Source organism: Ziziphus jujuba, chromosome 1 (assembly GCF_031755915.1).
Source record: "Ziziphus jujuba cultivar Dongzao chromosome 1, ASM3175591v1".
Classification (NCBI taxonomy): domain Eukaryota; kingdom Viridiplantae; phylum Streptophyta; class Magnoliopsida; order Rosales; family Rhamnaceae; genus Ziziphus; species Ziziphus jujuba.
Window position 1 is genome coordinate 47086372 of NC_083379.1, and position 14817 is coordinate 47101188.

Genomic DNA, 14817 nt, shown 5'->3' on the forward strand with positions numbered 1-14817 from the left:
AGATGGATATTCTAACGACCCCAAGATTTATTTTGAGTGCCAACTTGGGAATGATCTGTGCTTTTATTTCCCTTTTTGAATTGTCACATCGTATTTGACTAACAGTAATACAAACAATAAGCCCACTAATAACAATGAAAATAAGCAGAACAAGTAATGGAATTATCGATACTTATTCATTCAAATTCATCATATCATAGAAATTATTTTTCCAAATCACAATCATAGAAAATATATATATATAACTCCCCACTGCTAGCGTATAAACAATCCAATCTAATCAATCACACTCCATTATTCACTCGCAGCTTCTCCATATTAACTTTTTACTTTTCCTATTTCTTTTTTCACTCTACACTTCTTCTTTAATCATTTTCATCTATAAATTACATCACAAACACTACATCATATATATATATATATATATATATTTTTTTTTTTTCAAAGGAAAAAATGAAAACAAACGTAATTATGTGGTAATATAAGCAAGGTGTTCATAATAAAAAGCACTTTCAGCTAATTAAACGATTTAAAGTACTTTTGAAGCTCAGAGCCCTGGCGCTTTAATAGGTTGACCTTCAGGCCGTGTTTCATATACATTGTTAAAGCCAGCTTTGGAACCACAGGATGATCCTTCACCACCTTCACATGGTAGCGATAAAGAATTGAAGAAGCCACAAATTTCATCTGGTAATAGGCAAAATCTTTGCCTAAGCAAAGCCGAGGACCGCCATTGAAGGCCGTAAACTTGTATGCTGATTCGCTCATGAATCGGCCATCACGAAGCCATCTCTCCGGTTTAAACTCTCTGCAATCCTTTCCCCATATTGCCTCCATTCTTCCCATGGCATATATTGCGTATATCACTTTCGTTCCTTTCTTCAATACTGTCCCGTCTGGAAACTTGTCATCTTCAACGACCTGCGCGTTGGAAGTTGAATTATCAATGAAAAATTCGCTAACAATTAGATTAACGCTTGTAATTAAATTCAAAAGCGCCATATAAAATATATAAAAAAATAACGGTTATCTATATATATATTTAGCTTATCGACGAGTAAACTCTTATAATATGTTTTTTCTTACTTTTTTATAATCTAGTGGTGGAAAATTCATTAAAAAGTAGATAACAGCTTCAAGTTTCCAAATACAGTTTACCCAACGTCCCAAACAATATTAAAGAAAGAAGAAGGAAAAAAGAAATCAGAATAAAGTGCAGGTAACTGTTCCTAAGTTCCTAGAAAGCCACCTAAAAGTATTTTATTTTAATATTTTATATAGAGTTAGGTTAACGAGAATTTTGACCACATAATAATTCTGTGCTAGCTGTCATTTTTAATAATTTTCATACACTAAAACTAAAAGCACAGATATATATATATGTATATATATATTTTATGATTTCTACACAACGATTTTGTAAGATATAGTTCATGCATCATCATAAAAATAATTAATTTTTCAACAAAATTATAATACTAGAATTAAATTGTTTTAAAAATAATACTCAAACTGAAATTTTTTCAAAAGTTACTACAAAATCTAAATAGAAAATTAGAGACATATAAACTTGTTATGTTGAGTTTTGCACGTACATTGAGCTACAAAACTCACGAGTGATGAAGGGCTTTGTTTTCTCATTAAAAAATTATGAAAAAGATGTTTCAATAGAAACAGTACTAATATCGGTGGCGAGAAGCCGATGTCAGCCAAATCAACAAGATTAATATTCTCAAAGAATCAAAATCAGAATCGGAAAAATTACTTAAAAAACAAAAAAAAGGAAAAATAATTTTTTTTAAATTTGAGGGTTACCTCCTTGTGATCCACCGGCACAGAAGGATAGAGCCTTAGAGCCTCCGAAATAGCAGCTTGAAGATAGTCCATCTTCTTGATCTCCTCCGGCCGAAAAACCACTCCGGTTTCACTACTCTCTTCCTTTTTGAGCTCATCAACATCTCTTTCACCAACTATTCTGCATAATTCTCCCAGAATTTTCTCCTCCACTTCCGGATTCCGATCAAGGAGCCAGAAAAACCAGCTCAAAGCAACCGAAGAGGTGTCCCTCCCAGCCAATATAAAGTTCACGCAGATGTCCCTTAAGAACTTGTCTGAAAATGGCTGTCCATTATCATCTTTCAACCTCATAAACACCGTCAATAGGTCCGATCTTTGCTTATTCTTCTCGTTGTCGTCGGGGTCGTCGCATCTCGAAGCGAGTTCTTTCTTCCTAGTCTGAATCACATTCTGAGCGAACTCGTCCACCGCTTTTATCCAAATCTTTAGCTTCTTCTCCAATCCAATGTCCAAATATCTCATTGCCTTCCATATACACGTAGGCGTCACGAAACGGAGCACGGTTGCTTCTGTTGCGTACTCGAAGGCTTTGGCAAATGGAATTTGGGGTAAACCCTGGCGCAAGCAACCTGGATCGACTCCGAATGCGATCATGCAAACGTTGTCGAAAGTTAACCTCAAGAGCACATCTTGAAGGTCGAGTTGTGTGGAGTATTTCAGGGATTCGGCTAAGACTGGTAAGAGCCGAGCATGAACAAGCTCCAGCAACGACTCGATTGTCAATTGCCGGAACTTAGCCGAATGAAACTCGATGCTCGCCGTCTTTCGTTGTCTTTGCCACGTCTCGTTGTCCGCACTGAATATTCCATCGCCCAGGAGATCGCGAACGGTGTCTCGGAAATACGGCCCTTTTGGGAAATTCGAGAACTTGGTCTTGAGAAGATGCTCCAAGTTACGAGGATCCGCGGTGACGACGCAATTAAGGCTGCTAAACGAAGGTCCTCTGAATATAAACGTCCCGTTTTGCTTAACAAGTACGTCGGAAATCCACTCGTACGTGTTGTTTCCAAGTGCAGATACCAAAGAAGGCAACATCCCGACTACAGGCCAAACGGGTAAGCCATGGCGTTTCTTTTGCCTCAAGGAGTTTATAGCTACGAAAACGAAAACAGCCACGAAAAGCTCGAATATATGGATATGGTGGAGGAAAAACAGCTTGCGTGAAATAAAGTTTCCAGTGGAAACATTAGAAGATGAGGACGAAGAGAAAGAAGGAGAGAGGGCGGTTAGGTTGGGGGTGTTCATTTTCATTGTATTGGAATGAGGGGGCATAAAATTCTTTGCGGTTTGGGGGAGAGAAGAGAGGGTGGTCATGTCTTATATGGATGGAAGATTCTAGTTTTCTTGGCGTGCATGTTTTTACCCAAGCGGTTTTGATTTGGTGAGCAGAAAATATGTGTGGCTGTAAAGTTGATGTTAAGTTAATGAGTGTGAAAAATTGAAAATCTAACCGCTTAAATTTTATGGTACTTTTCTTGAGATGGGGGTTTTACGGCTTTTTCTTCAAATAGGGAATTGTTTCGGTTTGAAGAATTGAATAGGGGGGATTAAGTTTGATGTGGGTCTAAATGATTTTGTATTTGAGTGTCGAAATCGGAATACAAATTTGGTTAGAGTAGAGTACCTTTTTGTAAAGACTAAGGAAAAAGAGGGTGGCAACATGCTTGCGAGTGATATTGGGTGTGGTGGTGGGTGTAGGCGGATAACCTAAGAGCAACTATTTTCTGCTGTTTTAATTTCTAAAGTTTCCTTATCTTTCAATTTGTTTTTATTTTTGTTAATTTTATTTTTCTTTTTCCTTTTATTTTTTAAATTTGGCTACGAACAAATTGAAAAAAATAAATAAAATAAAATTATGGTGACCAACATGTATTGCACGTGGCAAAACCATGACCATTTTCCAAGGTTTTGTTTGACCCATTTGGTTAACCCGCCCCCTAAGGCGGCCAATGTTAATGAAGTTTGGCTTTATTCTTTTACTAGGTTACTGCTACCATGTTTATGAGTTTGCTTAAGAAATCAAGTTTTACTATGTTTTGTAATTAATGATGTGATTTGATGTGGGTCCGGTTGGTTGGTGGTAGTTGATCGTAACGAAGCTTAAAGTTAGTCCGTTCACTAGTTAATGATCGATGTTGTCATTTTTAATTATTATTATTATTTTTTCTAACGGTAGGTTCATGAGGTTATTCTGACCCCCTATTAGATTCGACAAATTTACTGGGTGCACATACATTGCTGGGTTACCTAACTTCATTGCCAGCTTCATACATAATTTATGTATGATAAGAAATATAGATTAAATTATACGAACCGTTAAGGAGTCTTAGGAATGAAGAATTATTTGATAGTGATTATGGCCACGATAAATGAGAAGAAACCGGATTGATTTTGCACCGAAGAGATTTTCACTGTGTGTAATCTTATTTTATATTTATTTTGCTAAAATATATTCGGGACATGGCCATAAATTTTGGTATGCGGCGTACTCCTACTTAATTCATTACGGATTCATATAAACAAAAATGGCTACCTATTCTTATATTTAATTATTTCCATTTATTTGGTCATTTTGGTGTAAAAAAATCCACAATTAAAAAAAATAAAATTATGTTCTTACTTTGCTGCTATTGTAATTCCTATGTGTATAGGGTTCCTCTTTTCCGTCTCTTTTCTCGTATATACATTAACTCTTCTCAACTAAGAGACATAAGATGGTATTGTTGAAATACTTTTTATCCATGTATTGAGGTAGTATGTAAATGCCACGCACAATTTGAAAAGTTCTAAATAATTAAAAAAAAAATGCAAAAAAGAGAATTGTAGAATTTTAAATGGGAAATAGTATCATCACATGGTATAGAATTTAGATAACATTCAATAATTAGATTATACATGTAGCAAATGAAAGCAATCAAGGTTTTTTTCTTTTATTAATTTTGTCTGGTGGATTTTTTTTTTAAATCTAAAAAATTATCAAATATTTTGTAGGTATGAAATAAGAATTTACTCATACTTTATTAAATCATGAATTACTATATAATAAATGTTAAAGACTGTCATATCCATTTTAGATTTTTAGATTTAAATTCAAATAATAACTTATAAGATAATCAACTAATAAGCATATGTTATATATAGCAAAGCTTTTTTTTGGGACTAAAAGCTCTATTTGAAACTTTTTTGTTAAAAGATAAAAATGTTTAATAAGAATCAACAAGTATTTGTTGGCAAAAAATATATATATATTTTTTAAATTGTTCAGAGAAGTTTAAATTTTGAACTTTTCTAAAAACATTATTTGTTTTAGCTTATATGAAAAACTCAATAAGCATTTAGTGTAGGTTTATTTATTTATTTATTTATTTTTTATTTATTTACAACCAAACATTTATTAGCATTTTAATAAAAACTCTTCTTCAAAAAGATCTATTATACAAAACTTTATATGTTAAAGCTCTACTTTCAACAACTATACTAAATAGATCTTAAGCATTTTGGATTTAATTAAATTAATGATTCTCTACTAAGAGAATGACTTTATATGAAATATATAAAGTAAATTGGAAATTTATGGAATATAATATTGTATCAAATAGAATAATTAGAGCATTTCCATTGGCTTTCTAAATTTTTAATGTTTTTTGCTAAATCAGAAAAGTAATACAGTCATTTCTGGGGAAAAAAACTAAAAAACTCTCCCATGAATCTATCCAAAGGCTCTATTAAACTAACATGGCAAAAAACAAAAAAAAGAAAGAAGAAGAAGATTGTCTCCTTTTTATTGAAAGGGTCTTTTAGACCTAAAAAAATTTAAAAACAACGACCCTTATCAATAAAAAAAAAAATAAAAAAATCAAAAACAATATTTATTAATAATTTTTTTATTTTTTAAATAATCAACGCATCATTAATTATTTGAGATATTCTTTTTGGATTGAATATCTACCAAGTAAACATTGATGCCCTATCTACAATAAATCTTTCAACTTCTATGTTACATTAATAGCAATTCTCTTAAAACATGATGTAGGGAGTATACCTAACAAGCCAATAACCTAATTTGCCCTCTTCTCCTTTTTATTAAACCATATATACATAATTTTACAAAAGACTTTCTACATTCATGTTTGGCTATACTAAAAGTTTGTTCATTTATCTATTTTAATTTTAAAAGAGTTTTATTTGTTAAATGAGATTGATTTAGTGGTATGTCCTTCATATTCATACTATTTAATTGTGGGTTTGAAATATGCTCTCCTCTCATTTAAAATAAAAATTTATTGTAACTTGTTTATAAAAAAAATTGTTCATTTAAGTCTCTGAATATTTTACATGGCTGTTGGTTGAGAGGATCAACAAAGAAAACATAAAAAAAAAAAAAAAATCTCCTTTTATATGAAAATTTTGTTATAATTTTGATATCTATTGTTAAAAACATATTGATTGGCTTTCCTGATATCCATATAGGTACCCTAAATCCCTTAATTGTATTTCTACTTGTTAACTCGAAAATTGTAATAAAAGCTTGTTTGAAATTTGGTATGTATTGGACTTAATTATGACAAAGACATAGCAGGCCGTACGTATGACTGAATAATATCTACCCAAAAAAGGAAAATTGTCAAAACTTTGCTGATTCTGAATTTTTTTTGAGATTTTATGGGTTATTTTTGTCTCTTCATAGGAACAAACTGTGGGCTTCAATAAAAATAATATTCTAATGAAGACAATTAATTTTTTTTTATGTGATATTCTTATAACATTTTTTGTTTTTTCGACAGAATTCTTGTAACTTCTGTCTTTGTGGAACGGAAGTTATTTGATATTTTTATTTGTTACCATCATGTCCTCTCTATTTCTTTTTATTATTTTTTATTTTTAAAATTAGTATTTGTTACTCTTTTATTTTATAGCACATTTGAAATATTAAAGTTACGCCAACAATTAATAAAACAATTTTCTTAAAAAGACTTACCGTAAACCATGGATCGCAAGTATAATTAATGAGAGGTATGGGGTTTTATTTATTTATTGAAAGGAGATATGAGGTTTTAAGTCTTAATCAAATTAAACTTTTTTTGAAATCCTTTCCATCAAAAATCATATTGATTCTAATTTATAACTATCAGAGTACCTACAACTATGACTGGTTTTTATTATTTTCTTTACGTAATAAAACGAATATATAGCTACCGACAAAGCCAAGTACGTACAATATCACGACGCTAATCAAGGGCAAATCCCACATGTTTAATGGGCTTTTAATTAATGAAGGTTTAAGTTTGGGTTTTTTTTTTTTTTTTTTTTTTTTTTTTTTTTTTTTTTTTCTGGATCCTACTAATCACCAACCAGGTCCAAAGCCCAATTAATTTCTACATTAATTAAAAAAATCATGAAATTTATTCCAATAGGGTCCATAGCTATTAATTATGTACCACCCTGTGTCAAGGGAGGAGGGAAAAAAAAAAAAAAAAAAAAAAAAAAAGACCACCCTGTGTCAACTACACCAGCCGACCCCTCTTTTTTCCGTGTTAGTTTCCAAAGCACAATTATTAGGAGATTACAATAAAGTGTATATATATATATATATATATTATATATCTATTATTAATTAGCTAGCATTAATTAATATCAAAATCAAAAACTAAGATGAAAAATATAAGAACTCAAACATTCGGGAATGGTTATTTATATACAGAAGCAAGTTATGCCTGATACCCTAATGCCATTTTTATATATTCAACAAAAATTAAGAAAAGTAAATTTGAAATTTTAACTTTTTTTTAATCAACATAAATTTCAAATTAACATAAGGATATATCTATACACACGTGCAGAGGAGCATATAGCAAATTAACAGCCCGCAGTTATGGGCATTCACGTGGATTATTATTAATTCCATCAGTTTGACAATCAACTACAGAATTTAATTTTTCGACTGATATTAAATATATATAAGTAGGCCAATAGAGGCCCCCTGGTCCGACTAAGATTTGGAGTTGTACTTATTCAACACGTTGTTCTTTAATTTGCAAAATAAAAGTGCCAATTTTATTGAACAAAATTTCTTCACAAAAAAAAAAAAAAGGTATATTGATATGAGAAAAGAGGAAGCTGATCGCAATATGTATAATAAAAAATCAATAAAAACAAAGATTCATGCAGGTGCAGTGCTTGTGGTTTTGGACTCAACACGCAAATGTAATGCATAAGAGATGCATATATGATATGTGTACTAGCTTTGAATCATGAATCACTGTCTCCTTTATCTGGTGGAAACCCTGCAATCAACCATATTATATTGGTTTTTATTTTATTAAAAAACAAAAAAACTATAATGGTTTTCCAAAACTTGTTCTGCACCAAGTTTATGCTCCAACTACACCTGTTCCCGACCCACTTGGCAATTCTGGACCTAAACATTCAACACGATTTGATGGTGTCATCAAATCCGACAGCTAGTAATTTCGCCTTCAATTCTTCTTTCTTTTTCCTTTATTTGACAAGTTTAATTAATATATAATTTAAGTTTAATTAAGTTCCTTTGAATTTTGAGTACTTTAGTATATAAGTCCTTTTCTTATCCTTTGTTTTTTTAATATATATATATATATATATATATATTTTGGTATTAAGTCCCTTTCTTATCTTATTTGGTTTTTATGAGGCATATATATATACACCAAGGTGTTTTAACTAGAAAAAGCTTTGATTATTATTCCAAATAACCGTTTCATTTTTTTTTCTAACAAAAGTTTTATATTGATAAGGGTAAATTACTTTATATATAGTCCGCCAAGCCCACAATTATGATTTATTATCTCGGTTTTGGGCAACAAATTTTCCTTCGATGGATGAAAATTTTTATCATTTTAAATAAGGATATTTGAGTCATTTGAAAAAGTTGACCGCCTTAGACCGAAGTGAAATGTAAAGGAAAGTGCAAAACCAATAAACCAATAAATGAAATAAAAAGAAATTAACTATACTCTTTTGCATTTTTATTTAATACGAGAACTCTTACAAGTTTCTCAAAAAAAGAAAAAAAAAAGAAAAAAAAAAGAATGTAATGAAAAGAATCTTGCACTAACATATTAATTCAGCAATAATACTATTGATAATTTTTTTGACCAAAAAAAGGGCAACAATAATGTTATTATAACTGTGATCATGATCCTTTAAAAGATAGAGAGTTTGCTTGATTATAAGCAGGTCGGGTCCATTTATTATATCAATCTTTCTTTCAGCATACATGCTTCTTTATGAACCAGTCATAAACAAAGTGATCATGATGTGTCTACGCTCTTAATTGAAGACTCATTTTGATTTAATATAAATGGCCCATATTTCAGTTCAAATGTCTGAGCCCAAACGAATTTGGTAATTGATTTTTAATTAAAGGGAGAGACTTTAACATCAGATATTAAACTAAAATTTAAGAATTATTATCAATGGTTATATCAAAGGAAGCATTATAAAGGTAAATCGATAAAATCAACAAGTCCTTTCAGTAGAAGCTGTACTATTTTTCATTAGAAATAAAGTTTTTAACTTTATTGCTTACTAAATTACGCTTACATTTGCACTTTGATTTTTGAGTTTTTATTCTTAATATTTGGTCTCCGAACATTAGTTTTTAATACATTTTTATCTTTGAAACTATTTTCAGTCTAATTTTTAACATGACATACAGTATATTCATTCTAATAAAATTATAACAAAATTACAAAATTATACAATTTTATAAAACTCCTACATGTTGTATCAAGTATATTGTACTTTTCAAATCTACTAAAAAGTTGATGGATAATAATCAATGGATAATAATTGATAGACAAAAGTGCACTAAAAATTGAAATGTAGAGATTAAATTGCCAAAAATAAAATTAAGACCAAAGTGTGATTGTAAGAATGGTTCAAGGAACTACCGGAGCAAATAACCCATATAAATATGAAAGTATGAGCGTGTACTCTAACAGCAAAGAATAAAAAAAAATGTTGTCTCCTAAGTAATAACTAATTATACGCAGAAGTCTAACACAAAGTCATATTCACATGCATAAGGAATTTGCAATGGTGGGGATAATGGAATATGGAGATGAAAAATAGTAAGTGTGGGCACACCAAAGTTAAGAAATAGTAAAAAATATCAAATATTTTCTTAATTCAAATCGACCATTTTGGGTCGGAGCCATCCCGTCGAGGTGGATTATATTTTAAAGGTTTTATATTTTAATTCCTGATTTTTTTTTTTGGCATTATGGTCTTTTAATTTCATTTTTTCAACACTTTAATTCTTTAACAGTTTTTTTTAATCTTATTTTTAACAATTTTGAATCATATAATACATTTATAAACAATGAAATTATTAAATTAAACAACAGTAGAAGACCCAAACATATTGCATTAAGTATGTTGTTTGCCTCAAAACTATTGAAAAAATAGATAAAAAGTGGATTAAAGGATCAAAGTGTAAAAATATTTGAAGTTTAAAAACTAAAATTTCAAAAAAAGAAAAAAAAAAAACTCAGAAATTAAAGTACAAAAGCTTAATAATTAAAGAGGGAAAAGTGCGAAATACCATATTATATATACATGTCATAATGTCATGACTAAGCCCTTACCTAATTAACAAGTACTAGCTACTTACATATTTGATCATGTCAAAGACAGAGTTTCACCCGAAAATTGCACCTTTAAATATTACATTACCTTTGTAATTAATATAAGTTATTATAATACAACTACAATTTACGTAATTTCAATGATTTATTTAAGTTATCTGAAAAAATTTTTATCAACAGGAAGCAAAATCAATATTTATTTTCCATAAAAAAAATGATACAAAAGTGCTATATTTGTCTTCCTCAACTTGGAAAACTTGTTCAATTTAAACAATAAAAAGTCAACTAGATATATTCTTTTGGTAATAAAACGTCCACTATAAAGATAAAAAATAGTCTTTTCTAGAAAAAGAAAAAATTGTAAAAGTTTCTAGTAATTTCAAGTGTCCAGCAGGAACATTGCATTGACATATGTGATAAAAGAAAGGTAAGTCTGTCGTTTCCCTTGCTTTATATATATATATATATATATATACGGAAATTCTACAGTGAGGACGGTCCGTATGAGGGCCGCAGTATTAGTGACGATTTTTCATAGTATTAACGACAATTTCTTAGAAAATCGTCACCAATACTATAAAAAACTGTCACCAATACTATGGTATATATATTTATAGTCCAGTTCTCTTGGACTATGGCACCCTGAATATATCCAGGTAACACATGTTCCATAACATGTTAAGGAATATGTAAATATTATTTTTGCATTGTGTAATATAGTGTGATATATTATATCATTTAAGATATTCTGAATTCTATTTTAAAGAATATGTAAATTTTATTTTTGCGTTGTGTAATATAGTGTGATATATTATATCATTCAAGATATTTTGAATTCTATTTTCTAGTAGAATTCTCCTATATTAATCCCGTCTTTCTTGATGATGGAGGTTTGGGATTTCTAAATGATATATTTATATATATATATATATATATAGATATATATATATATATATATATCACAATATGTTGCAGAACGGGTATATTTTATTTTTTTAGTAACGTATTGCGAGACATTGTTGTCCAGGATATCCAAAACTCATTGTTCAATAAAATATATTCTTCTATATATGTTTATAGTAAACGCATGCATAAATGCAGAATGTATATAATTAATATAATATATATAATCAGTCTACTATAGTATTATACTAAAAACATGTGAGATGAATCTTTTAAATTTAGCTTTAAAAATAGGCACAATCTAATTACACAAGCCCAAACAAATTCAATGATTGTGATTAAAGTTAATGTTCCCTCTTAAAACTGCTTTTGGGTGTAAACTTGAACGTCTGGAAGCAAAATTTTTCACTATTTTGTGGATAATTACTAACAAGTTTGAATTTGTTTGATAAGTGTGTGAAAAAAACTTTGATTGTGATGAAGCTTCTTTAAAATGTTCTTTATCAACATTGTGATAACCCATTCCGGATTCTAGAGTTTGATTTGCCATTCCCTTTTCTGTCATAAATTCGAAGAGGACCCTTTTTTAGTTGTGCCTCTTCCAAGTTCTTACCCCGCCTCCTCGAAATAGACAGGAAGGGTTATAGGTAATAGCCTCTTTGGGTTAGAAATAAAGATTTTGAGGAGTTTGACGGGTCAAATGGTTTCTTGAGGTAAAGGACTTCAACCTCGCAGGGTATGATTAAAAGCTCTCACCAAGATTGTGTTTCCAGGTCGATTGAATCCACATTTCCCTCTTTGTGATAGCTGAGAAGCGTTTCTCCCTTCCCGAAAGGAAGAACGTGAAATTTTTTTTCCTTTCCGCAGGGACCAGGAGATTGGATCTAGCCGTAAGAAGAATGCTTGGCTGATATAATTATTGATAATTATAATAAATATATATATAATAAATATATTATTTATTAATTATAATTTATTATAATGTAATTAATTAATTTATAATATAATTAATTTATTATATAGTTTTATAATTTATTATAATATAATAACTAAATAAGAAAGAAAAAAGAAAATAATAATATAACCTTTTTTTCGTTTATATATCTTATTATATATTTATATATTATATTTTATTTCGATATAATATTTGTTTATATAATATTTGTTTATATAGTTTATATATAATTTATAATACATATTTATTTCATATTTATATTAATAGGTTATTCATTACCAGGGTTGGATGTCAAAGACATCTATTGTTCAAAACCAATTATTCTTTACTATTAATTATAATTATCGATCTATTTATTTTCTAGATTGTACTTCCTTTATAAAAATATGGATCTAGAAAAATCGCATAAAATATTACTAGCAACATAAACAATATGATGGTTTTTAAAAATAAAATTTTTATTAAATAAAAAGTATAAAAATATAGAATCAAGATAGATCACTATCTACCGCATACCTTTATTTCTTTCTTTCCCACCTTTCCCATTTGATCTATGTCTCCGATTGGCTCTATGAAACAATCGAAGACGTCCTATTACACGTTCTTGATTAGAGATTAAAGTAAAAATATTAGAGATTAAAGTAAGATTTTCTTTTTGTATTTTATTTATAATTTCTATTTAGGGACCTAGCTAGTTCTCGAACACCGCCTTGTATTTAAAAAAAAAAAAGAAAGTTCCGAGACCAATGCTATCTGCTCATCTTTCTTTACCTAAGCTAGATAACTAGCTAGTTAGAAATGCCATACCTTTCGAGAAGTCCCTTTCCTTATTTGATTAAAAGCTAACTTGCCATGTTGATTGAAAGAAAGCATTCCTTAGCTAACAGTACCGGGATCATTCAATACGACGGTATGAACACGATACCAAGGCAAACCCATGGAAATACCCCTCTATCAACGAAAAATAGACATTATGTAACTTTATTGCACTGGAAAAAAACTATATTATAGACCTTCCCTTTTGAGTGGATTATCTCGGGGAAAGGATTAATATTTGTTCTATTGAAACAGAAGAAACGATGTCGAGTCAAGAGCACTTTCATTCCTCTATAATTCCTGTATAATAAAAAATGGCGGATGTAAGAATCCACAACGGATCGTGTCCTTAAGGCCAAAAACTTGACTTTACTAAACAAGCGAGAAAAGCCCTTTCTATGTTATTAGTAAAGCGCGCTAGCTGCAATCAAACTAAAGAGCACACTAGAAAGTGCTTCGAAAGGCGCCGGCTCCCTTCTTACTGACAGCAAAGCTACGTGCTGGCACTCAATTAGTAGCGCTGGCACGTCACTCGGCTCCTCGGCTGATACTTTCTTCTCGGTTCCTTCTTCTCCTTCTTCCATAATGCGAACAAAAACAAAATGAGTTATGATGATAAAAGATTAGAATCGCCAAAAAATATTGGGCAGGTATTAAAAAGAAGAAATGCTCGACTAATCCGTAAATCACATTATTTTATAAATTTTTTTTTCATTGAAAAGATATACATAGATATCTTTTTAGGTATCTCTTCATCTGCAAAGAATTCTCGATGTGAAAACACAGAGACAACGGGCTGATCTTTGAATAGGAAAAAGAGTGGATCTGCAGGGTCCCAAATGAATTGGCTTATTCGAAAAAAGCCTTGTTCTTTGGAAGATCTATCTCGTGTCTGGTACTGCATGGTTCCACTCTGCAAGAACTCCGAATCATTCTCTTGAAGCCCATCAACTTTATAACTCTAATTACTAGAAATTACTACACTTCATTAGTATTTAATAGAATTTAAATATAAAAATTACTTATATTACAATTACATTTTATGGTTTGTTACTTTTTTATTACAAATGGCAACAATATCTCTATAAATATGAATATTGCCGTTGGAGTTTTATGAAAAAACCAAAGTCCCTTATCGGATTTGAACTGATGACTTACGCCTTACCATGGCGTTACTCTACCACTGAGTTAAAAGAATCATTTTCTTTGAGCTTTATGAAAAGACTTTTGTGAATTCACAATCGAATTAGTGTCTGTATGTATATTAATTATCTTGATCTAGTAAAACTTGTTTTAGATTCTATTTGTATATTTATTATCTTGAGAGTAAACAGAAATTTTAAAATACAGACCGTCAATATATTTTTGTCCAATTTCTGATTTACCCAAATTAATTATAATTATCGAAGCACCACTAATCTTGTCGAACTACTTGATTTTGTCAACCGTAAAGGCTAAATTATTATTACATCCTTAATTTTCTGCCAACAAGGAAATTACACATTATTATACCTCCCTAACTATCATGAATTATATATTAACATAATTTCTCTCTCTCACTCTCTCTCTAAGAAGGAAAATTCGATGAAGTTTTCCGTGGTTAAATAGGTCTTCAAAATGAAAATTTGTTATAGTAATTTAATGCATGTATAGGAAGCA

At 30.1% G+C, this 14817-nt stretch overlaps 1 protein-coding gene across 1 annotated transcript; it reads right to left on the bottom strand.

The window, feature by feature from the left end:
- Positions 1 to 129: 129 nt before the first annotated feature.
- Positions 130 to 3186, bottom strand: LOC107435098 (cytochrome P450 86B1). Its single transcript, XM_016046647.4, has 2 exons — positions 1816 to 3186; positions 130 to 921 (listed from the first exon to the last, which is right to left on the bottom strand). Exons 1-2 carry the CDS (start codon positions 3169 to 3171, stop codon positions 517 to 519), a joined length of 1761 nt encoding a protein of 586 aa, XP_015902133.3. The 5' UTR covers positions 3172 to 3186; the 3' UTR covers positions 130 to 516.
- Between the last annotated feature and the right edge of the window lie 11631 nt (positions 3187 to 14817).

Excerpts from the sequence above, each read along its gene's own strand:
- LOC107435098 (XM_016046647.4), bottom strand. The coding sequence starts at position 3,171 with ATGACCACCCTCTCTTCTCTCCCCCAAACCGCAAAGAATTTTATGCCC. Across the intron at positions 922-1,815 it reads TGCCGGTGGATCACAAGGAG|GTCGTTGAAGATGACAAGTT; the intron begins GTAACCCTCAAA and ends TCCAACGCGCAG.